We start from the raw sequence: 25,699 nt of genomic DNA on the forward strand, positions 1-25,699 counted from the left end.
ATTGTATAATATATCAGATTAAAATCAATGTTTTAATAAAAACAAACGAATTTGGATATATGAACATTCGAATATATATTTGTATATTAGACCTGATAACGTAATTAATATAAGTACAATAAGAAAAGTAATATAAACACGAAAAGTGAAGTGAGATATTATAGTAAAATATGAGTTTGTAATTTGACAAATTTTATATAAATATGATTCATAGCAAAATATGATTATAGTATAATAAAATATATAAATATTATTACATATAACAGTAAATACATGATCATAAAATAATAAGGAAATAATATCACTCCAATTTACGTAAAAAATCTCAAAAACAAATAAGAATAGTTCTATTTTAGCGGATAAGAAATTATAAAAGAATTTTATAGAGTTTGAATCAAACTCTAAAATCATGATATATAAGAACACTAGCTCGAAAGCCTCGCAATTCATATGAGGCTACAACTATAGATTCTCATTTTTTACTCTCTCAAAATTTTTTTTCTCAAGTATATCATATAATAAAATTTTCAGATCAAATGAAAACAAACTCGAATTATAAACTCTAAAGTCTGTATAAGTTTTTACAAATAAAATATTTGTGTATTTTTGTTATTAATCCTATTATGTTAGCATTTTTTTCTTTTTAATGGAAGGATGAGATCCAGATGTAGTGGAGGGCACTTGTCCCATGTTGACCGTACTTATTTTAGGACAAAAAAGCCCGACGACCATTCTCGGGAACTAGGTCAAAATGGTAAAATACCAACAAATCTCCGATTTCTACACGTGGATGCCTGAAAACGCGAGTAAAGACTAGTTTGCTCCTGCCTCGTTGTTCTTCTGCACTGTATAAACTACATGCACATTGGGCATCCCTCTTCTTTTCTTCCAAATAAAGATCAGATCTCTTTCTCTATCCCTCTTAATCAGCTGTTTGAACTCACCTCTTCATTACTTTCGCTCCCTTTCCCCTTTGTCAACTCGTTAAATAGTTCCCCCACCAATCATCCCCACTCTGTAAAGCTTAAACCCTTTTACTCCACTCTTCCATCCCCCCCCCAAAACCCAAACTTTTTAACCTGTAAACCCCCCTTTTTTCACATTTTTCAAAGAACCCATTTCCGATCCAATACCCAAGTCCAAACCCCATTCAAGTTTTCGTGAAAAAGGAACCTTCATTATGGATCCTCCATTGATCAATGAGTCATCTTTTTCAGCAGCAAATCCTTCAGCTTACAGCCTTGCTGAGATTTGGCCTTTCCCGATCAACCCAGGCTCCGACCCGACTGTTGTATCTGGACGTGGGTTGGGGCCCCGAATGAGTAATTTGGGCGGGTTTGGGGAGACTTCGGGTCTTAGAGATGGGTCCATGGAGGAATCTACTGTGACTGAGCAGAGTGTTGGATGTGTAGGTGGGAGAAAAAGGAAGGAATTTAGCTCTGAAGATGAGTCTTCCAAGATTGTTTCCACTACAACTACTGCAAATGAATTGGTGGGATTTTTTTTATCTTCCTCTTAATTTCAAATATTATTTTTTAATGTTTGGGTTTTTGTAGCTCCTTTTAGTTTTTAGGTTTTCAGTTGATTGGTAGATAAGAAAATGGTAGGAAAATTTTGGAAATTTAGGTCAATTAATGCTGGCATTTAGTTCTTTTTTCTCCTTCTCTCTCTTTAATTTAAGGTTTTTTGATCGAATTCTGTATGGGTTTTGTTTCATTGTCAGCTTGTTTTACTTAAATTCTGTTCTTCCTTTAATTTTCCACTTGTAGTTTATGCCAAGTTGTGTGCTTTGTTTGGCTTCAAATCAGTGAGGATGAAAAGAAGTACTTTGAAGATTCAAAATTTGCCTATATTCTTGGTTTAATTTTTAGTTGCAGTTAATTTTGGTTTATGTTTGGGATTCATGATGTCTTATGGTTTAGTATTTTAACAGGATGATTCAAATGGAAAACGGATGAAGATGCCGGGAGTAAAGAATGAAACTGCTGGTCCTAAAGCTGAGGTGGAGGCGAATTCTGATGAGGGTGGCAAGCTAGAACAGAATAATAAGCCTGCCGAATCGCCTAAGCAAGACTATATTCACGTCAGATCCAGACGAGGTCAAGCAACTGATAGCCATAGTTTGGCTGAGAGAGTAATTCACCTTTAATCCCATTAAATTTGCAAATTTTGATATTGAAACTTAGAAATGTAATTTTCCCGGATTGGTAAATGAATTTTGGATCTGGAGTTATGGGTCTTGCTAGTTCATGTTTTAGTGTGAATGGCAAAGCATGGAGGTTTTTGGGCCCTTTCGAAACATGTTCTTAGAATAACTTTTTCCTCTACAGGCCAGGAGAGACCGGATTAGCGAGAGGATGAAGATTCTTCAGGATCTGGTCCCCGGATGCAACAAGGTTTTTACTATTGCATAGTTTTGTTCTATTAGTCCTTAATTCTATGTTTTGGTTTCGTGCCTCAAAAATTTCGAGATGGGATTATTATATTAAACTTAGTGCAAACTTTTCAATCAGGTCATAGGGAAGGCACTTGTCCTTGATGAGATTATTAATTACATCCAGTCACTGCAGCAACAAGTTGAGGTATGAATCCTACACATCTTACTGTAGTAGTGTTGCGATTTCCGCTATCCTTTCAAGCTTTAACCTGTTATATGAAATTATGAATATAATTTTGCAGTTCTTGTCTATGAAACTCGAAGCAGTGAATTCAAGGATAAACATTAATCCTAGCTTGGAAAGCATTCATTCAAAGGATGTAAGTATGCTTATGTTGATTGATCGTATAATATCTGTGTCATCACATAAGCTATAGCACGCATAGCATTGGATTGAAGCCCTACGAGAGACAAATAAGTAAATATAATATCTGAAATTTAATATGTGAATCAATTTACAACCAACCAACCGAGCCTGAGCTTAATATCTTTTTAAGCTAATTTATTATTAGCCGGAAACTTATATTCAAAGATTTCTTTAGTGATCTCTTCTCGTTTCTAGAGGAAAGTTGTGAGCTTAAACTAAGTACTTACTTTAAAGGGGAAGACTCTAATCTAAGGTTTATGTTTCCTCTAACATAGGGATCAGGCTAGAAGATTCTAGAATATTTGCTTCCTTTGATTGGACGGTCTCTCTTGAATGATCCTAGGTTTTCGACCAACAAGTCAGTTATGATTCTCTAAATTTTAGTGGTAAAGGGCACAAAGGCACACTGTAAGCGCTAGAACCCTTATATTTCTCTCGATGCATTAAAAGAGTGCTTGCCTCTGTGTGTTTGTGTGTGTGTAAAGCTTAAATAAACTTCAATGAGGTGGGCCTTTTCTTTTACGGCCATCACCTTACAAAAAGGTGGCACCTAGGTGCACTAGGCATGCACTTGATCGAATGAATCTTACAGGAAAGGGACTGAGGTGCTTTTGTTGTCTAAAGGTGCGAGGCACACGCACAACCTGCCTTCGACGCATGCCTTATCTATTGGCTTTTCTGCATCTTTTGTTTTGTATTTGACTGCACTGTTACTATGTTACTCGTCTATTGGCTTTATTTATTGATGCCATCACTGAAACTTAAATTCACACTATTCGTCATTTTGACTATTGCCTTTAGAATAATTCATTTGGCATTGCAGAACTTTTCTAGGGATCTATGTAGAAGTTAAATTGAGCAAATATACAATCATTTGCATATAAAATCATAGAATAATCGGAGCTACGGTCTAATATGTTTAACACGAGAATCTGGGGCTTTAGCTTGGTTTGCAGTCAATTGATGGTGCTGGAATGATATTTGGCTCACAAACAGCAAGGGAATATGCTCAAGGATTGCAACCGGAGTGGTTGCAGATGCACGTCGGTGGGAATTTCGAAAGAGCGACGTAACTCGGAAAACCCTTGCTTTCATACACAGCAACAAGAACAATCTGTTTGTTGTCTTTTAGCTTAAAGGAGGGAAAAAATTGTGATTGGTTTACATGTGTTGCAGAAATTGTGTTTCATAAATGTGGACTAGTGTTACTAAATTTGTAATGTCACATCATCTAATCTGCTGTATGTTTTCCATCCGACTAGATTCAGACAACCTCATTGTATCAGTTGCTAGACAATCTTCTGAATCGCAGCCATGTTCTTATGGTTTATCTGTCTTTTATACGTGGATCAGTGAAGATGGATAATTGAAATTAACAACAGAAAAGAAATAGATTTTTATGAAAAAAAGTGAATTATCTTTAATTTCAGAAAATGAATTATGAAAACTGAATTATATTTTTTGAAAAATAGTTTTCAAAAATTATTTTCTGGTATTTAGATGATATTATGCAAATTATTTTTCGACGTCTAGTGGAGGAACTCCCGATGTTTGTTTATAGCAATGTATATTAGAAAAAAAAATCGAAGATTCCTCATATTATTATTGTCGTCGTCGAGGGAGAAATGACGGTATCGGTGTTAGAATATTCAATTAAAGAAATATAAATTAGAAAAGATTTGAAGAAAGAAAATCAAATATTCTTGATGTTATCGTCGAGGGAGAGACGTTTATACAGACGAGAGACACCAATGTGTACGAGGGGACAAGAGTGTTTTATAATTTTGCTATATAGAGGAGGTAATTCATAAATGGAGAAAACTTCAGGGGCTTTAAACGAAAATTCCAATAATTATCTGGTAAACAAAAATAATGTTGGCCTCTCACCAATAGAGAAAAAGAGAGCTTTGAGGTCCGAATTTAATCTCCCACAAACCCTAACCATGACCTGATCTAAAATCCCCAAAATCTCCATCTTCATCCTACGCCGTCCGATCAAAGCCACATCATAGAATACAAAGCAAAAGAAAATCAGCATCAAATCTCTCGACTGCCAGACGATGCCGTCCCACGGGGATCTGGATCGTCAAATCGGGCACTTAATGCAGTGCAAGCCGCTATCGGAGGCGGAGGTGAAGACTCTGTGCGAGCAGGCTCGAGCGATCCTCGTGGAGGAGTGGAATGTTCAGCCGGTGAAGTGCCCCGTCACCATCTGCGGTGATATTCATGGCCAATTCCACGATCTTGTTGAACTGTTCCGCATCGGCGGCAACGCTCCGGACACTAATTATCTCTTTATGGGCGATTACGTAGGTAGGTCCGGTTTTCGTTGCATTTAATTGCCGTTTTCTGATTTTCATGTAAATTTTTTTATTGTTTTTAGTTCTAAGTTCTAATCATATGTTTTTTTAATAAGATTTATTGCTTTGGGTATTTTTTTATATTTCCGGATTTGTGGTTTAGACAATAAATATTGTTGATTGAAAACAGAAAAGTTGAAAGGAAGATTTAGGGAAGGAAATGACACCCCTTCATTATTTGGTACAAGATGAAGCTCTAACGTTTAATATTAGATTTTTTTTCGGAGAGTGAACTGTATTTATCAACTAACGAGCTGGAATAGAATTGTGTCTCTAGGATAAGATTGAGCTGTTGAAATAGAAATATGTAAAGTTTTGAGGATTATTTCCTTATTTATCCTGAACATTATGATTAAATTTCAAACTATATTTGAATCCATTTCTGAGAGTTCAGTGAAAAGTTGATTCTAATTTTGTTTGGCTTCATATGTGATATTCTCAAGTTAGTACAAATACAACAAATTTACCCTTCAGCTAAAACTATCAAGATTTTCTAAAATCTAGGTTTGAAGCACTATGCAGTAATTACACGGTGATGATCACGTTATCTGTAGAACGGGAGTTTGTAGAAAGATAATGGAGTGCCATTAGGTTGACTTTTACCAACAATCTGGTATCACCAGTATACTGTTTGTTTTTCTCTAATATCGTCTATGCTGGCCTTTTTCTTGCTTAGCATTGAAACAAATCATACATAGTGATGCATCTTTAGTAGTTGATTTGCCATACAGTGCTGATTTATGTCTTTTTCTTGTTATATGCAGATCGAGGATATTACTCTGTGGAGACTGTAACTCTTCTAGTTGCTCTGAAAGTTCGTTATAGAGATAGAATAACTATTTTAAGGGGCAATCATGAGAGTCGCCAGATAACTCAAGTGTGCGATATAATATCTAGTGTTTTTCTCCTTTTCATGCTGTAAATGCACCAATAGTTTTGTTCTTGCGAACTAAATGAATTTCTGCACACTGGAGCCAAAAAGTAGCCATACAAGTTTTTTGGAGTACTTTAATTTTGTTAGATATCATATGTTAATGTCATTAAAGTGAAAATCGAAAAATGTATCATGAGGTTTTTTCTACAAGTTGATTATTTCACTTCTGTTTCTGTTAAGGCAAACTAATTACTTATGTGTCTTGTAAGAGAGTTGGAGATTTGGAGTGGATACCAGTTAAACCTGCAGCAGATACTAGTTAAGCTAATTTGACATAATTTATGTCCTAGTATTTTAGGTGTGAAGCTATTTAGTGATTTTGCTAAATCGTTCCACGTTCATATCAATAATCAAGTACCGCACTTCTCAGGTATGGCTTTTATGATGAATGCTTGAGAAAATATGGAAATGCAAACATCTGGAAGCATTTCACTGACCTCTTCGATTATTTACCTCTGACTGCCCTGATTGAAAGTCAGGTTTGAATTCTGACACTGTCATGTTGATTATTTCCATCCAAATCTCAGCTGTGAGCTGACAGCTCTTCATATTCCTTGCAGATTTTCTGCTTGCATGGTGGACTCTCACCACCTTTGGATACATTAGATAACATCCGTGCTCTGGACCGTATACAGGAGGTAAACTTTTAGTTATATCATACTTTACACTTAAGTGTTTATAGTTTCAGAGTAGATTGTCTACCTGTTATAAACAATAGTGTGTGCCATAGAAACTTTTGGAAACCTTTCACTGGATACATTGTTAAGTACCCCATAATAGGGTCCATAGTGGATACTATCTTCATGTGATTTGTGCGTGACTCGCTAGCCGAAGATACTATCACTCGTACAACATGAATTAACCCTTGGATTGCTGTATTTCTTTGTCATTGTCGATCTTAAAGAAACTAATAATAGTGTTGATTCTCATATGGTGAAATCACCACAGCAACATCTATTAAACGTGTAGGCACTCTTGTTTACTGGTTTCTTAATTGTACTATTTTCACATTTATTGGATGCGTAGGTTCCTCATGAGGGTCCAATGTGTGATCTCTTATGGTCTGATCCTGATGACCGATGTGGATGGGGAATATCTCCTCGGGGAGCAGGGTATACCTTCGGACAGGATATTTCTGGGCAGTTCAATCACACTAATGGGCTCACTCTGATTTCTAGAGCTCACCAGCTTGTAATGGAAGGCTATAATTGGTCCCAGGTTTGTGGGTCCATCGCAAAAATAGAAACGTATTTTGAACAATTTATTCTCACAGATTGTGTATAGTTGATCTCTGTATTATCATTATTACTGCAGGACAAGAATGTGGTAACGGTGTTTAGTGCACCAAATTACTGCTACCGTTGTGGAAATATGGCTGCAATTCTTGAGATAGGGGAGAATATGGAGCAAAGTTTTCTTCAGTTTGACCCGGCTCCTCGTCAGATTGAACCGGATACCACGCGTAGAACCCCCGATTATTTTTTATAATTCCCGTATCTTACGCATTACCAGCTGAAATGCTGTATCTCGTGTTGTGTTTTTGTAGATGTGCCTTACAAAATCAGAGAATCCTGCCATCTAGTTGAGGGAAGGACAAAAGAAACCATTGTTTTCTTTTAATCATTTTTTGGTTGTTGTTATGCTGCATTCATACGAGTCTATAGGCTTCATCTGTAGAATAATATTTTTTTCCTGTTTTCCTTTAATTTTTCTTTTTCTCCTGTTTCGAGTCATTTTGGGCTGCATGTTCCATTCTTTTTCTTGTAAAATGTTGATTATACGTGGTCTTTAATCTTCCATTTAACTATTACATCACCCATTATTGTGATGATTCACTCGTGCCACTGGATTTGAAAATATGTGTTTATAAATGATTGGGATTAGTAGTAGGCTTAATTGAAATGTTCTATTACCATTTAATCCTTCCTTTTCTCTTTTGAACGATTTAGTGGGTGAGGACAAAAACAATCCTATTTTTTAGGTTTAGTTGAAATATTTTTTTTTATAAATAATCTTAGGTGATTATTTACTTTTTTTAATTTATTAATAACTTGCGTAACGTGTTGTTTAAATCTAGTAATATTATTCTATTCTATTTTATGATCAAAGTTCCTCAATAAATTTTATAATTAGAATTTTGAATTATCGTTTAATCCTTTTCTCTTTTGAATAGAGCACATGTCGAAAGATTTCAATTTATTCAAAAAAAGTAATTGTCTTAAATTTTATTAATTTATTCTTCTACTAATGTTGATCATTAAATTTAATAATTTTTAAATCAGTTAATCTCACATGTTATATTATAATATTGTGAAAAGGTATTTTTAAATTTTTATTAATTTTAATAAAAAAAAATTAAACAATAAAATTATTTTAATTATTTTAATTCTTTAAAATTTTAGGTGATCATTGCTATGTCATGCAACATTAATATTTTATAAAAAAAAATGTTCAAATTTAATCATTAAAATCTGTTTAAATTTTTTTTAAATTTAACAGTTGAATATAGTAAAAACAAAAAAGAAATGCAATAGGATGATAAAAGTGTGTTGTGAATCTGAAGATAGTAGTTTAAAGAGCATGACATATAGCAAAATAGAGCCAGTAAATTGGCAAACTATTGTAGCTAATCCGCTACTGATCTTCTTCAAACTCGTCCTCAAACTCAACATTTTGCCTTTCATGCCTTCCCATTGTTGAAATATGCATCTTCTTCTCTAGAATTTTCAACCGGTCCATTTGACGCATCGCTTTCTTTGATTTCGCACTGGCGCTGACTTCCCCTCCTGTCTTTTCCACCGCCGAATTCGATTCCGATCCCACTATTTCCGCCGCTTCGACCTTCTCCTGTTTACTGGAATTTGATGTGGCCTGATCTTGCTGAGTCTCCGCGGTAGTACTAGTGAAGGCGGTTTCGGGTTTGCCGTTGGAGGATGAAACCGCCGTCGGTTTCATCGCTTGGTTGTTGTTGTTGTTGTTTCCTTCATGGTTCTCGTCTCTTGGTGCATGCTTTTCAAAATCACTTTCCTGTAAACCCCCATATTTCGCCCTGTAAACCTCGAGTTCGGTCTCTAACTCATTGAGTTCTTCCTCTCTTTTTGCCACCAGATTGATCATCTCCTCGAGTGCTTCTTGATCGTACTCGGCTTGTTCTTCCATCATCCTCTGATACTGCAACGCCTCCATCTGAACCGCCGCTTTCTCGGCCTGTAACCTTGTGATCATCGCCATCGCGTTGTAGGCCGCCACGGCGGAGGCACTGCGTTCTTCGTCGAGTTCCATGTACAATGCCATGAGTGACTTTCGGTCCATGCGAGGACTGTTCAGGATTTGGCCTTCGCCGCCGCATTCCGAAGCGAACTCCGGTTTCTGAAGCAGTAACTTTCTCGGAGTTCGGTTCCACCGAGGGCTTTCGTTGGTGGAATCCGATAAGGGGATGCCGAAGAACTTGTTGCTCTTAATAACGTTGGGGGTCTTGTCGTCTTCGTCACACCCCAGCACCATTGGCATTGGACCACCCTTGCCATCTTCCTTAACTGTTAAACACATAAATCCAAACAGTATAATTATGAAACAAGACAAGTATATATATATGCTTCGAATTTTAAACTCACATGGCTTTTGACCTTTAGAGCGATCATTATCCTCAAGAGCCTCTGGTTCATCAAGTTTAAGCTTTATCTCCGAATACTTAATGTGCAGCACGTTATCCGGAAGAGCCCGGGGAGAAGACGAAGGAGCCATGGAAGATAAGGAAGAAACTTTGTCCTTGGAACCCGTAAATTTCACCTTCAATGGCTGCCCACAGCATGTACAATGATGCTCATTGCTCTTCTCAAAAACCGCTGCTTCTTCATCCTTTTTAGCGCTGAAAGGCATCGAGAACTGAACTTCGCTGTCTTCGTCCACCAACAACTGATCAACATCCTTGTGTAAGATCCCGAGAAGTGACTTATACCGATCGCAGTCGGTGTCTCGCTCCGTCGCGAACGACAGGAGGCAGCTCTCGCACAAGTTCCGGATATCGGAAAGCTTCTTGTGGGCGTGACAGAAGGCAAGACACGACACGCTCTTCTTGTGTTCGTCGCATATGGACTCGTTGCAATGGACATCGCTGGTTTTTCCGTGGAGGAGCTGGTCGAGCCTGGTGCAAAACAGGCAAGGGATTGGCAACTCGAAGAACTTGGCGAATTCGTTCGATATGAACACAATGAACCCGCAGACGAACAACATGAAGATCATCACCCATTCGAGCAACGCGTAGATGAAGAACTTGGGGACCGACCCGAGTTCTTGTTCTACGAATTGTTTAAATGATCGTTTCCCCATTTCTCTCCACAAAAACTATCCAAAATCCTCCTTAAATCCACGTAAAGACACGTTGATGTAAGGATTATCCTCAAGATTTTGTGATTTTAGGTTTGAATATGGGAGAGATCATGACGGGCTTAGCGTATAGCTTACCGATATCATGACCTCTCTCCCTTTGTTTTCCAGCACAAGAGGGAGAGAAAGCCGATGAAGGTTAATGCTTGATTGCAAGTGAAATCAAGGATTAAGGTGGTGAGATTTCTTCCACTATAAATAAGGTGTTGATCATGAGAAAATAGTGTTTCTTGGGACCTCGAAAATGGGGGGGGGGGTTCTCACTCGTCTTCCAACCAAGTGTACCCATTCTTTTCACTTACTTAATTTTAGGGTTTTCTACATGGAAGTTTCCCTAATTGGCAAAGGGATGGAAATAATCATTTAGTGCTAAAAAAGGGAAGATATTTATTTAGGGCATATTTAGCAGCTTATCTTCATGCACCACTTGCTTAAAACTACTTCTTACAAAGAAAATAAACTTTATTTCAATATTTTATTAAGGGTAAAGTACACAAATGATCCCTCGACTATAACTCATTGCTCTGTTGAGTTCTCTGACTATTAAAAATTATAAAATGATCCTCTAACTATGGTATTACTTTGTTGAGTCAATCGACTATTGAAAGTTACAATATGGTCCTCCAACTATTCATATGTTCCAAATTCGTTCTTTTACGGTAAAAATTTGACAATCATCTAAGCTATATGTTAACATACTGCCTAAGATATGATAGTCGTTTAAGATTCTATGATCATATTATAACATATCTTAGTCGTCAAGTTAACATCCAACTCAAAATGCTGTCAATTTTTTAACGGAAAATGACGAGTTTAGAACATATGAATAATTAGATGACCATTTTGTAACTGTTAATAGTTGGGGACTCAACAAAGCAACACCATATAGTCAAAGGATTATTTTGTAACTTTTATTAGTCAATGGATTCAACAAAACGTCTTGTAGTCGAGGGATCATTTGTGTACTTTATCCTTTTATTAAATGGTAAAGTACTCAATAAAATTTTATTTAAATGATTTTCTTATCATTAAATCTCAAAAGTTATAAAATAATTATTAAATTTATTGAATTGTTACAAAATAGTCACATCAGTGATCGATGTAATACGGTGATCATTTCGTAATGTTGATATTACTATTATAACAAGTCGGTAAATTTAATAATATTTTTTTTTATAATTTTTAAACCTTTTTTATTCATTGATAACGCATACTATCAATGACGCGACTTTTCATACAAAATAATGCTTCTACTGATATGATCAAACGCAGCTTATCGAAATTCAACGACTTTTCATGACTTGAAATTCCATAAACAAGTGATAAAGGTAAAGTAGAAAGCAGCGTATCGAAGAATCTCATTCCATGACTCTTCAATTTACGTAAAACAAGCTACGATGCTGATTGCTCAATGCTATCCGCAAAGCTTGGCTCGGTTTCTAAAAGGATTTGGTGTCCATCTTTCATGTTGATTCAATTATGATAAAAGTTTTGGATTTCAAATTCAATCTACTTGCTTCATAAATATCCAATATGTATAAAAGTCTTATCCTTAAACTGTGGCATTGTCTGTATAAAGATTTGGTTGTATCAACCCATCATAAAAATTATGTTATTTTTTATATCCTCCGTTTCTAACATATTATTTCGAAATAACGAATCTCTTTTTATTCTAAATGTAGTTTCAGAATATACTTTCGATTATGCTACACTCACTTATTGTTCATCAATTTTATCATAAATGGATGAGTCAATTTAACAGAAACAATCATTTCATTATAAAATTAAATAGATTAGTGACATAATTTCATTATAACCCTGACCTTTGTCAATAATTACTTATCACCTCATCTCGTGACATTAAAAATATCAATGTTATCCTTGAAAAACACGTTTTGATAAGGCTTATTTATACACGTAGTTCATCTTCAACCATTTACGACTTTATCTACGAGTTCGGTTCGTATTGAAAAAGATGGTCGAGGAGAAAAGATGGTAAAGTAACGGTGAACATCATTAAACTCATCATTTTTATTGCCAATACGAGTCTTGGTGAAAACAACCACCGAAGCTCTTTTGTCTGTGATGACGGATTTTGATACCGTTGATGACGAGCTGATGCTACGGCCGCCTCGACCCTCCAAGATGTCAGAGAAATTGCTAAATGGGTCACATCGTACTAAATTTCAGTTACGACGGTGACTGCAGTGTTGTGGGCGTTAAGACGTGATTTAATTCCTAAAAATAGCTATATTTTTATGTTGCGGATACAATATCGCAATAATATTTAGAAACGTTACAATGCGACATTATACTGGTTCAGTCGCAATTTAATACTATGATAGGTTGAAGCCTTATTCATTCGTGATGCAGTCGGAAAGCAGAGGAAGCGGGTCGTTGATGGTTCGCGAAGAGAGTGATGGGAAATTTGCTGCATATATAAGGAAAGTCAGACAATTTTTTAATCCATACTCGATTATATTACTTCTTTTTTTTTAATGAGAAAATGAAGCCGAGGTCAGTACAACGATGTTTGATGCGTCGGTAGGGAGATCCTGAGACATCTCTCGCAAGAATCCTTAAGACTGATCGGAGGGGAGTTGAAGACCTTAAGAATAACAGCTAGAGAATCACTAAATTTGACCATGACTTCATCCTTGTTACATATTACTGTATTAGAGTTAGAATCTGAATTTAATTTGATCTAATTTGAAAAGTTTATATAATATGATTCATTTGATAAAAATAAATAAAATAAAATAAAAGTGAATCAACAAAATTGTCATGGAATATAAATCCATGTTTTTGGTTAATATGTTGCGGAAGATAATATAAACTAATTATTCTTTGGAATCAATAATTGATTAAATAAACAGCTTAATTAAAAGTAAATCTAGCTGTACCCAATTAAATGAGTTAATGAAAAAAAAAATAAAAACGAAACCGACCATTCAATTGATTAAGTTTTTTTAATTCTGATTTTTTATTATTTTAATTTAGTTATTTTAGAACATATATCCAATTAAATCAAGTCTGAATGATTCAACCGGCTAAAAAAAACCAAGATGCGACAACGGAAGCAAATTTCTATATGTAACTGCAAGTAAGAAGAGTAATCGTCCAATCCAACCGAATCAACTTCAGACTTGGGTGTCCCGAGCCATAGAAATGAAACCCCCGTGCTCCTTCATATGATCTTAGAGGTAACAGGACACGACACAACCGCCACCCATTTCTGCCTTAAAACCCACCACACAAAAACTACTACCAACAAGATCGCCCCCCCTCCTTTCCCTATCTATTTAATAAACAAATCTAAAACAAAAACATGTCCGCTTCTCATATCAAGACAACAAAAACAACACACGAAACCCAGTATGTTCATATAAAAATTGTCTGATCTACCAAAACTACTGCAAGATCAGTAATCGAATGGAGTAGAAGCACTTGTTATTTTCAGTTAATTTTGTTATTAATATATCGGCTAGCAGATCAAAAACTAAATCAACAATAATTCAACATAAGTTGCAACACAGAACAACAAGAACAACAGACATGGCAGTTTTGTTCTGTTTTTAGTCTATACATCAAAAACAAAGGGATTCGAAAACCAGTTACCTAATTTTTACCTTATGTTCTTTATTTTCCCTAAGCTTTTCCGGCTTTGCTTATTATAAATTTAATGTCATTCTTAAGCAACACTGATGATGCTATTGTTATCTCCATTGCTAAAGCTTGGCATCACCTGAAACGGAGAATGCCTCGTAGCTGAAGATGATGAATCCATTTGATCAGATTGCAAAGAGAGCTTAAGTGATAATGATAAAGGCTCGGAAGCTGGATTCAAGCTCACGTTAAGATCAGATCTTTGAAGAGGTGGAACCCGACGGATGAGGTTAGCCGTTGCAACGTTGTTATTTGATTGATTCCCCTGTGCTATGGTGAGATTTTCAACCGGAACTGGAGGGACTAAGGGATTAAAAGCCATGGGAAAAGCAACCGGCATCACGGGGAATACATTGGTCTCGGGTGGCTGATTTGTGTTCTCTTGTCGATCAACTCCCTCTTCTTCCGTTGGAATTGCTTGTACCTAACCAAATAGTAGCAAAATAGAATGGTCAACATATAGGCCTGTGAATTATGAGAATATTTACACATTAAATGCAACTGCTCGTAATAAATTATATGATCACCAGTATGCGAATTTCACTAGAAAAAGAGAAATACTACATGTTCCAAGCATCGATTTCATCCCAAAAATATATATTAAATTCTATCAAACTGTTGTAAGATGTACTTAAATTTAATGTATTGCTATTTTAACGTTATAAGGGACTATTTTGTAATTGTTTAAGTAACACTTTATAATATTTGAAAGATCACTTACAAAAAAAAATCATTTTTACATAGTTTATCTCTAGACCATTAAATTTCTGGATTCGTCAATTTTCCAAGTAACACAAAGAAAAAATGTTGAAAAAAGAATAGTAATGTCCAATACCGTATCGGTGGTGATATCGAAGAGGCTGGATCTACGACGGCGGCGGTTGAGATTGCTTCGCCGGAGAAAATATTTCTGGGCATGGCTCGCTACTTGTGTCGGCGTACGAGTCTTCACGAAGCTTCTAGAAATCCCTCTCCAATCCCCTTTACCTACTTTTTGCAGTCCTACAAGAAACAGCTTGTGCTCTTCCTCCGTCCACGGAACTCCTAAATTTCATTTTCAAAAATTCCAAAACAATCAGAAACTTAAAAATCAAAAGAGAAACAAAAGGAAAATATCAAATATATATATGTATGTATAAACCTCGTTTGCGTTCGCGATTTCCGGTTGTGTGAGGTACGGCATCATCGGCGGAGGCGTAACCGGCGTTGAGATTATCATCGCCTTGATCTTTGTTGTTCTTGTTGCCTTCCTTGTTCGATTCATGAGGTTGTTCGTACTGAGAAAGATTGTTCATACTAACACTCTTCCTCATAGAATCAACCACCACTCTGACTCCGAAAAGCATAATCTCTCCACCTCCACCGCCGTTCGAGGTGGATGAAGAGGCTGAGGGGCAAGTGGTAGCTGGATTCCCCATGTGTTTTCCCTTCTTCCGATCTCCCGCAACGAAGGAATCTTTTGGCCGTACAAATATGAGAGGAAAAAATGCTAAATAACCGATACCGAATTCGCGTTGAGAATACTTATGCATTTGATATATAGAGGGGCAACGATGAGGTGGCATCACGCTGTGGTGATTATTTTCGATCTGCAATGGAAAACGTGTCGCATAATGTTTGGTTACAGTGTCTTGTGTGCTTGTAAATCTCCAAAAAGATAACGAAGTGGGCTTTCTTTTAATCGACAAAATAATGCCGCATTGTTATTATTAAAAATTATCCCTTCCCTTTATTTTTTTTTATCTTTAATTACTTTAGTAAATGTGATAATATTTTTTATTTATTAGGCTTGATCAAACTATCTTGATCATAGAACAGCCTTAATCAATTGAATAATACACCCGAAATAACTCAAATAGATTTTATTTTATAAATAAAAGTAAAATATTTAAATTTTAAAACTCAAAATTTTAATTACTCGACCTTTAATAAATATCAGATATATTATATTTCACTTCTTTTAAGACATAATAATATAGTACTAGTTTGCACCAACAACCTTTTTAATCGTTGCAATTATGCGAGGACAATTGCACATGGAAGTGGTAGGAGCATTTCCTGGGAAAATAATGTCTTACTCAATCCTTTTTCTTTTTATTTAATTCAGATGAATCCAGTCAACATATTTTTGACTTTAAAAACTTGTCAACTTGTAATTAATAATATCTTTTATGTCATTATAATTTTATCATACTATCATATATTTTATAACCTTTTGCGAATGGACCTATTAGGTGATTTGAATACTTAAAAAGGTGTTATTATTTTTTAAAAGTTTTAAGTTTTAGTAATTATGTCTATAAAGTATGATGTATTGTCAATAGTTAAGAAATATTATGAATAAATATTATCTTATAATCACTCTAAATTATTTAAAAAAATTTACAAACTTTGTTTATATATATATATATATTACATTTTAATTATTTGATCTTTATTATATAATTATCTCGTATAAAAGGTTAACAGATCTATACTTCAACCAGATTAAGTACGCATTTTCTTAAACAATTTCGGGTTCAACTTTTTTAGTTGTTGTAATAATAAAGATATTAATTAAATTAAAATATAACAGTTAACAAGTTTAAATTTCAACCAGATGAAGCAAATATTTTTCTATTTATTTTTATTATATTTTTTACTCGTTATTATTGTAAAAAAAATACAACCGTAAAAAATCAAAAATTTAAAACAATCAAACTCCGCCTTTATTTGTTCAATTATTTTATCCATTTACCCATGAAAGGGGTTCCACTGTTGATTAATTGCGTTTTGATGGTGGATGATAAGCTGTCCATTACCTTTCAATATTTCTCAATCAATCTTCACTTTAAAATAAAAATAATAAATAAAATGAATTCAGACCATGAAAATGCTAAGTGAATTAGTTCGTTGGGCATGCTTAGACCATCAAAAGTTGAAGAATCATTCTCAATCCTATACTTTTATTGTTGTCCAGCTGAAAGTTAATTATCAGTTAATAATTTCTGTAACTTATACACATTTGAATAATTACTAAAAGTATTAATTATTATGAAATGTAGTTGAATTGATAATCAAAATACATACAGAGAAAAGACTCACACGATAAAATTTAAAATAAAATAAAACAAAAATAAATAAATATACTATTTACATACTATAAAACTCAAACATAAAATATCAAAATTTTAAAATTCTCAAACTTTGACAATGAATCTACGCTTCGTTAACAATTACTATTAATTAAACATAATGGTTACCTTATACCTTAAAACCAATTAATAATAAATATCATGATCAATAGAAAAACAATACACATATTAGGATGGAAAACCTAGCACCGCAGGAGGATCGCCTATCAAAGAAGGCACGTAGACTTGACGAAGAGCCACCGGACACAGGCGGCACTTCTCTCAACCGTACGGATATCGAGGCGATCAACAAAGCCACAGAAACTTCGCCTGGCCCAACATCCTATCGTGATACCCTACTCAAAGATAATCCCACGGATCTTTCGATTGATGAAGAAATAATGGATGAGGAAGATGTCGAAGTCTTTGAAGACGATATCGTTCGTGGTGTCGTGGATGGTTTAATATCCATTGACTTCTCCGACCAAGTCCAACCCATTGCCAATAAAAGTTTCAATCAGACTATGGTGGTGAAGCTACTTGGGAGGCGTATTGGATACACAACCCTTCAGAATAAGCTTTATAATCTATGGAACCCATCTCAGTCCTTTCGCCTCATGGACATAGAGAACGATTACTTCCTTGTTTCGTTGCGAACGCGATCAGATTTCTTGACAGCCCTCTCCGATGGTCCATGGACAATCTTCGAACATTATTTGACTGTCGAACCGTGGTCACCTGACTTTTCCTCTTCACAGTTATTCCCTCGTCGAATTGTGGCATGGATTTGACTCTCGGGATTACCAGTAACTCTTTATAAACGCAGTCTCATCACTTAAATTGGCGAATGAATTGGGAAGGTTGTTAAAATCGACTACCAAACAGAAACGGGGCGTCGAGGACGCTTTGCACGAATGGCGGTGAGCGTGGATCTAGGAAAACCGCTAACCTCGAAACTCTTAATCAATGGCCATGTACAAATCGTTGAATATGAATCACTGCCTACCATCTGCTTCTCTTGTGGCCGATATGGACATGTTAAAAACATCTTCCCTAAAAACACTGTTAAATACCAACAAGAATCTGCTGCTCCAAAAGAACAAGTTACTGAAGCACAGTTGTCGAATGCCAACAAAAAATCTGAACCCTTCAGACCGTGGATGGTTGTTGAAAGAAGATAAAGGAAAATCTTTAAAAAACCTCCTATGGATAGCGAGCAAAATATGGAGACTAATGGCTCGAGATTCAATCCTCTATATGAATCCACTGATGATGCAAATGATACTGCTTTTGAACAGTCGAGCCAATCTTCAAAAACCAACCAGGCTATTCATTCTCCTTCCACGGCACCTCAAGCACAGTCGAGTAAAGCACGCTCCAACGATCATCACGCTGCAAAGAGCAAGGCTACAGCTCCTATCCGTAAACCTTTAACGATCCCCAAAGTAACTGCTAGATCCTCCAAAGGTTACCATGGGCAGTCAAGTCATCAACCCCGCCAAAACACTGTGGAACCACACGTCTCAATACTATACAGACCGAAACACTCGACTATCGTACTATCAGAAAACACTAATCCAAACACTGCAGATGGTATCATCTCGCACGCCACACAAGGGAACTCCCAGCACAAGTTAATTCTACGTAAGCCACCGGATACAAACCATGCTCAAGTAAGTGATGAAACTCATCTTTCAACAAATGGTAATCTCACGAATCCTGCACAATGTACGAATACCATGCAAAACAATTGCATTGAAAGCCAACCGGTTCCCATGATGGAATGATATGGTTTTTAATTCTTACCTCTTATTATGGTTGTTAAACTAATAAGTTGGAATGACCAGGGGTATGGCCATCCTCGTTTTCTCACAGTCTTTCGGTAATATTTGTGTGATTTTAAACCAGATTTAGTAGCTATTCTTGAACCTCGAATAAGTGGTGGCAAAGCGGATGTTTTTATCGCTGCCATTAGATTCCCTCGCTCTTATCGTATTGAAGCAGCAGGTTTTTCAGGTGGCATATGGTTATACTGGCATGATAAAATTCAAGTGGATATACTTCTCAATCATCTCCAAGTCATCCACTGTCGTATCTCTACCACCAAAGGAAATTTCTCGACTTTAGCGACATTTATATATGCTAGTCCGAATTCAACAAAGTGGAAGTTGCTTTGGCCTCATCTTCGATCCCTAGCCGGGTATATTACCACCCCTGGGTCATTTTGGGAGATTTTAATGCCACACTTACTGTTTCCGACAGGAAGAATTGTGCAACTACTACTCGACCTTGCAGAAATTTTCAAGACTTCGTTTACGATTTTGGTATCCGCGACATAGGATTCCAAGGTCCTGAATTTATATGGAATAGGGGATTATCTTATGCTCGTTTTGATAGAGCTTTATGTAATAGCAAATGGGATGAATCTTATTCTGAGACAACCGTACACCACCTCCACCGTATGTAGTTTGATCATAGACCACTTATCCTCTGTGTCGGCAGCCCTATAGCCAATATTCACCCATCTCAGTTCAGGTACTTCTCTAGTTGGTTACAACACGATGACTTTAGTCAAATGGTGGAGGATAATTGGGTAAACTCTGAGACTCTTTTAGGCACTATTTTCCAATTTACTGAAGCAGCAAATACATGTAACAAAACAATGTTTGGTTATATCGGCACAAAAAAGAAAATTGTTATGGTAAGACTTCGAGGAGTGCATAGAAGCCTTAATAGATTCCACTCGAATTTCCTTATCAACCTTGAAGTCGAGCTCCTCATCGAGTTAGAAAAACTCTTAGATCAAGAGGAAACACTTTGGAAACAATGATCGAGAGTCAATTGGACTGCACAAGGTGACCGTAATACAAAATGCTTTCATAAAAGTGTCATACACCGAAAGCAGAAGAATCGAATCCTGTCACTAAAAATCCCTTCAAGTGACTGGTGCTATGACACAAATATACTAAAGGAAGAAGCATTAATTATTTCATGAATATTTGTGCTTGTGATGAGGAAGTGGTAGGAAAATTTCCTATTTCAGGTTGCTTCCCGATAATTCCAGCACATCTGCAGGACTCCATAGCTATCACTCCAAATGATACGGAAATATTTGAAGCTCTGAAAGATATGGCCCCTCTAAAAGCTCCTGGCCATGATGACCTACATACAGAATTTTTCCAAAAGCAGTGGCACGTGGTGTTTCATTCTGTTTGCAGCATGGTTAAAAAGGTCTTTGCAGGAGGTAATATTGAAGCCGATATAAATAAAACCGTGATTGTTTTTATCCCAAAAATAGAAGCTCCAATAACTTTTACTGATTTCCGGCCCATCAACCTATGCACTGTCATGTATAAGCTCATCACCAAAATCATCGTTCATCGCATTAAGCATTTGATGTCTATCTTAATCATGTCGAATCAAACGAGTTTTATGGTTGGGTACTCTATTACATAAAATGTTATTATAAATCAGGAGGTAATCCACTCCATGCGACAACTCAAGATGAAACAAGGTTGAATGGCAATTAAAGTGGATCTTGAAAAAGCTTTTGATCGTCTATGATGGGATTTTATCCAAGATTCGCTCACTAACGCTGGCTTCCCAGCCAGCACCATCCGAGTCATAATGCACTGTATCACTTCGACCTCTATGAAAATCCAATAGAATGGTGAATACACTCCAGATTTCAAACCACAGCGGGGTATCCGACAAGGTGACCTTCTTTCTCCATATCTATTTGTTTTAGCAATGGAAAGACTCGGTCATAGCAATCGTAAATGTGTTGAAGAAGAAGATTGGAAGGGCTTCTCTTTTGCCCGACAAGGAATTCCCATTAGCCATTTATTTTTTGCTGATGACCTTATGTTATACGCAAAAGCTGATCTTCCTCATGCTAGGCAAATTGAGAAAATCCTCACCCAATTTGGGCACTTTTCAGGGCACAAAGTCAGTAAACGGAAGACTCATATATACTTCTCGCCTAACACTATCACAGAAACGAAAACAACCATTCTTTCATGTCTTAGGTTCCAAGAAGTTGACCATATAGGCAAATATCTTTGCGTGCCAGTTCTTCATAGTCGTATGAAAGCTGCAGATTTTGAATTTATCTTTGACAAATTCAGGGGTAAATTAAACGGTTGGGCAACTCGAATTCTTTCGTCGGTAGGGTGTGTTACTCTGGCTAAATCAATCCTTTCAGCCATACCGACTTATTTTATGCAAGTTATGTCTTTCCCAAAAAGAGTCTGTGACGAGATAGAATCTGCGACTAGGCGCTTTATTTGGGGCTCTAAACCCTCCGGAAGGAAAATATCCTTAGTTAATTGGCCTACGGTCTGCACTCCTATTGATAGAGAAGGGTTGGGTTTAATTCGTCCTCTTGAGAAGAACAAAACTTTCCTGATGAAGCTTGGTTATTCTATTATGGTAAAGATAACCTCTTACGGGGTCCAATTACTCAGACAAAAATATAAAATCCAGGATGCTTATTCTTCATCCATTGAAAGACACACTTGCACCCCATTATGGCGAGGGATAGTGAAAACATGGAGCCAATTATCCTCGTGTTTGGTTTGGTTGGTAGGCAATGGAGACACCATAAACTTTTGGAATGATGAGTGAGTGCCATATTTGGGGCCATTATGCGGTTATGCCATTATCATGTGTACCCAACTTAGAAGCTATACAATTTCATTGATGAACGAAATCATTGGGACGTGGAGGCGTTATCCCAAGTTCTTATTCCAGCTTTCATCCCTCACATGCTTAACATTCGGCCGCCTAAGGCTACTGATATATCTGATTCCCTGGTCTGGAAATGGGATCCTGGACATCAATTTACGATCAAATCGACCTTCACATTTCTCATGGAGGATAGCTGGTCCGGAAAGAATAATGTTTGGAAGAATATTTGCTCGATCATCGCTCCTCAACGAGTCCGCATATTCATATGGCTTGCTTATAAAGAAAAGATCATGACAAACTATGAACGCGGAAGGCGAATGCTAACAAATGACTGCTCCTGTGCGACTTGTGGCGCAGCCTTGGAATCAGTAATTCATGTGTTGCGTGATTGCCCACACAGCCGAAACCTGTGGTTGCGTGTTGTTCCACATTCCACATATGCTAGTTTCTTCGATATTGAACTTCAATCATGGATCACACAAAATATTCAGAAGCAACAACCCGTAAGTGATGGCGATCCTCCTTGGTCTTCCTTTTTACTACTCTTATTTGGCACATCTGAAAGCAAATGAATGGTTGTTTTTAAGGGTGTTACTTACAAAACAGATTCTACAATTCACAGTAGCTATAATTGGGCAAAATGCTATGTAAATAGTTCCAAAGTCCATGTTATATATCCGGTACAACATGTGACAATTCCCACGTGGTCTCCACCACCCCGAGGATGGATGTGCTTGAACACGGATGGTGCAGTGGCGACACTTGATGGGCGAGGCTCAATTGGTGGTGTTATTCGTAACTCTAATAGAGAATGGATTACAGGTTTCACAAAGAATGTAGGCACAACATCGATACTTCACACCGAACTTTGGAGTATTTATGAAGGTCTACTCATTGCAAGAAACTTGGGCATTCACAGGCTATGGATCCAGTCTAACTGCAGCAGAGCAGTCAAATTGGTAGGAGAAAGTAGATCAATCGAAAGCCATATTCCATTGCTTCGCGCAATTCTGAAGATTCGACAGTTGGGATGCTGGGTGACAAAAATCCAATTTAGCAGGAATGGAAACAAGATTGTCGATAGGATGACAAAGCTAGCTTCACGACAACACTACAACTTGGTTCATTTTGATCCCCTCGGATGAGCTAGCAGACCTCCTAGCTTTAGACTCTGTTGTTGCGCAGCAAACTGATAAGAGTATACGCACATAGCCTACTGTTTTAGGCTTCTTCCAATTCAAAAAAAAAATAGAAAAGCAATACACAAATTTTGGTCTAAATTCTTTTATTAGTCCCTATAATATGCATAAATTGTAGATTTATTTTTATTATGGTAATTTTTAGTCCATATTTTGTAAAAAGTTTGAAATTTCAGTCACAAATCAAACAATAACCATGAAATAAGCCAAATCAGCAAACTGATGAGAGTATACGCACATAGCCTACTGTTTTAGGCTTCTTCCAATTCAAAAATAAAAAATAAAAAAACAATACACCGGATTATGTGTATGTTGGTAGATTTAGTTAATGTTCTCCAATTTAATGATTTCAAACCTTATAATTAGTTATATCATCCTTGTATTGTTTAGATCAATAATAAAATTTCAAAATACAATAAGTGTATGGACAAACAATTGTTCAAATTAGAGTATAGAAACCAAATGTACAACTTATGCTAGGTACGTGGACTAATGGCATAAAATGACCAAAATATTTTTATACATTTCATTATTTATTCAAGTAATGTTTCTAAACTGACCATTTACTTATGCTAGGTATTATATAGAAGTAGAGGAATATGTGGTTAATTTTAATTAAGAGTGGACTTAAAATGAATGATTAATTGAATAAATAATGAAATTATATACAATTGAGAAACTAAATTAAAAAGTAGAAAATTTGTTGTCAAGAGAAAAAAATGAATCTACATAGGTATTCTAAAATAATTTTATGAGCATGTAGTTTAAATTTGGTCAAAATTTGAACTAAAACAAATGAGGAAATTAACAAACAAGAGAATAATGAGTTGATTACAAAACAATAAAATTACTTAACAAAAGATCGAAATGATGTCACTTTAGTTTTCGTTATTCAACTATTTGAACTTTGTAAATTTAAACTCGAATAGAATTTAAAATTTAAGTTGATTCAAATAACTCAAAAATTTTGAATATCTATACTCGAATAACTCAAATAAAAAATTATTTTCTTCAAATTAAATCAAATTTTATTTATCCATATTTTCTATAACAATTTTTTACTTCTAGGAATCGGATTAGTACACGTTTCCTTTAATATTCAACTAATATATAAGTAGATATATAATTTGGATCGCCTTCTTTTTAAAGAATTTACAACGAGAATTCACAAAGTCATATATCAATATCAAATATTATCTTGGATAGGGGTTTATCTTTTAATTTTATGAACAGAAAAATCATGGAATGTGATTTGTGTCTCATTAGAGATAGACCACCGTACGTTTTAAGTCAATTTTCAACGTAAAATATTATCTTATTTAACCTACGGTTGTAACTGAAAAATTATATTGCGAGAGATTTATGACTTACAATCGCAAATGTTATACAAATTTGTTTCATTTTTTTTTGAAAGGGTGTTTCGTTTTATTGATAAACCATAAAAAAACCCAAATTAAAGACAAGTGTATCGTTACAAAATTTATCTAAACTAAATGAAGGAAAAAGAGTGCATTTGTCGATGTTAAAAAGTCTCCCCAGATCACATCAACTATATAACACAATAGCGATGCACGAAACAAGACCATGCATGACAACGTTTCAAGTACACCACACAAACATAAAAAATTTCAGCATATTACTCTACCAGGATTAGCGCAATCAAACTAAAAACAAACTGTGAGCCATCCCTGCTCCAAGTAAATCCACAATCGATGAACCCATCCATTACACAACCAATGCACTAGCAGCCGGAATCCAATGTATCAATCGAAACCCTCCCCTCAGCCAGGCAGCATCGAAAATATCCCCCACGCACAAACATCAAAGCCCAAAAACGCAGCAAACTTTGCTGCATTCTGCATCAAACGATTGGCACGTACATGAACATTTGGACCTCCACGACGAATAGAACTAACTGCTGCAACGAAAAGCATCAAAGCACAACTATAATCAGTAGCATCAAGACAGGCCAATATCACACTCCTTTGGATTTCTATTGAAATCTGTAATAGACAAAGCGCTATTAGGCCATTTATTTTTCACCCGAAGGCCAGTTCTAAGGATCGCGGCTTCAAAAATGCGCTCAGCACTATAACTGCAATTGTTAAAGACAATCGTTTCTGCATAACCATATGGTCAAATCGTTTCTGCATAACCATATGGTCCACATAAATCCAAAACATCTCATTTTCCAATAATGGATTCACCTTTCTTCGAAACTTTTGAACACAACAAATTTCCAACAGCATTTTAACGTTTGCAGGAAATACCAACATCGCATCCCAGTGCTGGCAACATTTTTGCCAAACCCGCCAAATGATCTCGCAATGCACAAACAGATGATCTATAGATTCGGTTTCCTTTTTACAAAAAACACATATGCTATTCACCACTCCCGAAACATTCCGTTTCAGAAGTTCGCTGAAAACTGAAATCCTCTGTTTAACATCCCTCCGTACAAATATTTCCACTTTAGGCGATGCTAGATTTGCCCATGTAAGCTTCCAAAACCAATCTTCCTCTAACCCATCGCACGACTTCAACACGC

At 36.0% G+C, this 25,699-nt stretch overlaps 4 protein-coding genes across 4 annotated transcripts; 2 read left to right on the top strand and 2 right to left on the bottom strand.

The window, feature by feature from the left end:
- The first annotated feature begins 858 nt into the window (after positions 1-858).
- On the top strand, positions 859-3,945 carry LOC120140744 (transcription factor bHLH79-like). The gene is made up of 6 exons (XM_039155726.1): positions 859-1,492; positions 1,934-2,134; positions 2,331-2,396; positions 2,514-2,582; positions 2,680-2,757; positions 3,749-3,945. The coding sequence occupies exons 1-6, from the start codon at positions 1,181-1,183 to the stop codon at positions 3,875-3,877; spliced, it is 855 nt and encodes a 284-aa protein (XP_039011657.1). The 5' UTR covers positions 859-1,180; the 3' UTR covers positions 3,878-3,945.
- Positions 3,946-4,697: 752 nt separating this feature from the next.
- Positions 4,698-7,745, top strand: LOC120140743 (serine/threonine-protein phosphatase PP2A catalytic subunit-like). Its single transcript, XM_039155725.1, has 6 exons — positions 4,698-5,117; positions 5,929-6,043; positions 6,469-6,577; positions 6,659-6,736; positions 7,125-7,316; positions 7,413-7,745. The coding sequence occupies exons 1-6, from the start codon at positions 4,865-4,867 to the stop codon at positions 7,584-7,586; spliced, it is 921 nt and encodes a 306-aa protein (XP_039011656.1). The 5' UTR covers positions 4,698-4,864; the 3' UTR covers positions 7,587-7,745.
- A 987-nt stretch (positions 7,746-8,732) lies between these two features.
- On the bottom strand, positions 8,733-10,459 carry LOC120140741 (probable myosin-binding protein 5). Its single transcript, XM_039155723.1, has 2 exons — positions 9,725-10,459; positions 8,733-9,634 (listed from the first exon to the last, which is right to left on the bottom strand). The coding sequence occupies exons 1-2, from the start codon at positions 10,425-10,427 to the stop codon at positions 8,733-8,735; spliced, it is 1,605 nt and encodes a 534-aa protein (XP_039011654.1). The 5' UTR covers positions 10,428-10,459.
- A 3,519-nt stretch (positions 10,460-13,978) lies between these two features.
- LOC120140742 (transcription factor MYB1R1-like) lies at positions 13,979-15,669 on the bottom strand. Its single transcript, XM_039155724.1, has 3 exons — positions 15,292-15,669; positions 14,986-15,194; positions 13,979-14,574 (listed from the first exon to the last, which is right to left on the bottom strand). The coding sequence occupies exons 1-3, from the start codon at positions 15,566-15,568 to the stop codon at positions 14,176-14,178; spliced, it is 885 nt and encodes a 294-aa protein (XP_039011655.1). The 5' UTR covers positions 15,569-15,669; the 3' UTR covers positions 13,979-14,175.
- Between the last annotated feature and the right edge of the window lie 10,030 nt (positions 15,670-25,699).

Source organism: Hibiscus syriacus, unplaced genomic scaffold (assembly GCF_006381635.1).
Source record: "Hibiscus syriacus cultivar Baekdansim isolate YM2019G1 unplaced genomic scaffold, ASM638163v2 tig00110788_pilon, whole genome shotgun sequence".
Lineage (NCBI taxonomy): Eukaryota > Viridiplantae > Streptophyta > Magnoliopsida > Malvales > Malvaceae > Hibiscus > Hibiscus syriacus.

Bases quoted from the DNA above. Each gene is read 5' to 3' on its own strand.
- LOC120140743 (XM_039155725.1), top strand. From the start codon at position 4,865: ATGCCGTCCCACGGGGATCTGGATCGTCAAATCGGGCACTTAATGCAG. The intron at 5,118-5,928 runs GTAGGTCCGGTT...TGTTATATGCAG, and splicing joins CTTTATGGGCGATTACGTAG to ATCGAGGATATTACTCTGTG. The intron at 6,044-6,468 runs GTGCGATATAAT...CGCACTTCTCAG, and splicing joins AGTCGCCAGATAACTCAAGT to GTATGGCTTTTATGATGAAT.
- LOC120140741 (XM_039155723.1), bottom strand. From the start codon at position 10,427: ATGGGGAAACGATCATTTAAACAATTCGTAGAACAAGAACTCGGGTCG. The intron at 9,635-9,724 runs GTCAAAAGCCAT...TGTGTTTAACAG, and splicing joins GGATAATGATCGCTCTAAAG to TTAAGGAAGATGGCAAGGGT.
- LOC120140742 (XM_039155724.1), bottom strand. From the start codon at position 15,568: ATGGGGAATCCAGCTACCACTTGCCCCTCAGCCTCTTCATCCACCTCG. The intron at 15,195-15,291 runs GTTTATACATAC...AATGAAATTTAG, and splicing joins AAATCGCGAACGCAAACGAG to GAGTTCCGTGGACGGAGGAA. The intron at 14,575-14,985 runs GTATTGGACATT...CTATTTGGTTAG, and splicing joins TCGATATCACCACCGATACG to GTACAAGCAATTCCAACGGA.
- LOC120140744 (XM_039155726.1), top strand. From the start codon at position 1,181: ATGGATCCTCCATTGATCAATGAGTCATCTTTTTCAGCAGCAAATCCT. The intron at 2,397-2,513 runs GTTTTTACTATT...CTTTTCAATCAG, and splicing joins TGGTCCCCGGATGCAACAAG to GTCATAGGGAAGGCACTTGT. The intron at 2,758-3,748 runs GTAAGTATGCTT...CTGGGGCTTTAG, and splicing joins AAAGCATTCATTCAAAGGAT to CTTGGTTTGCAGTCAATTGA.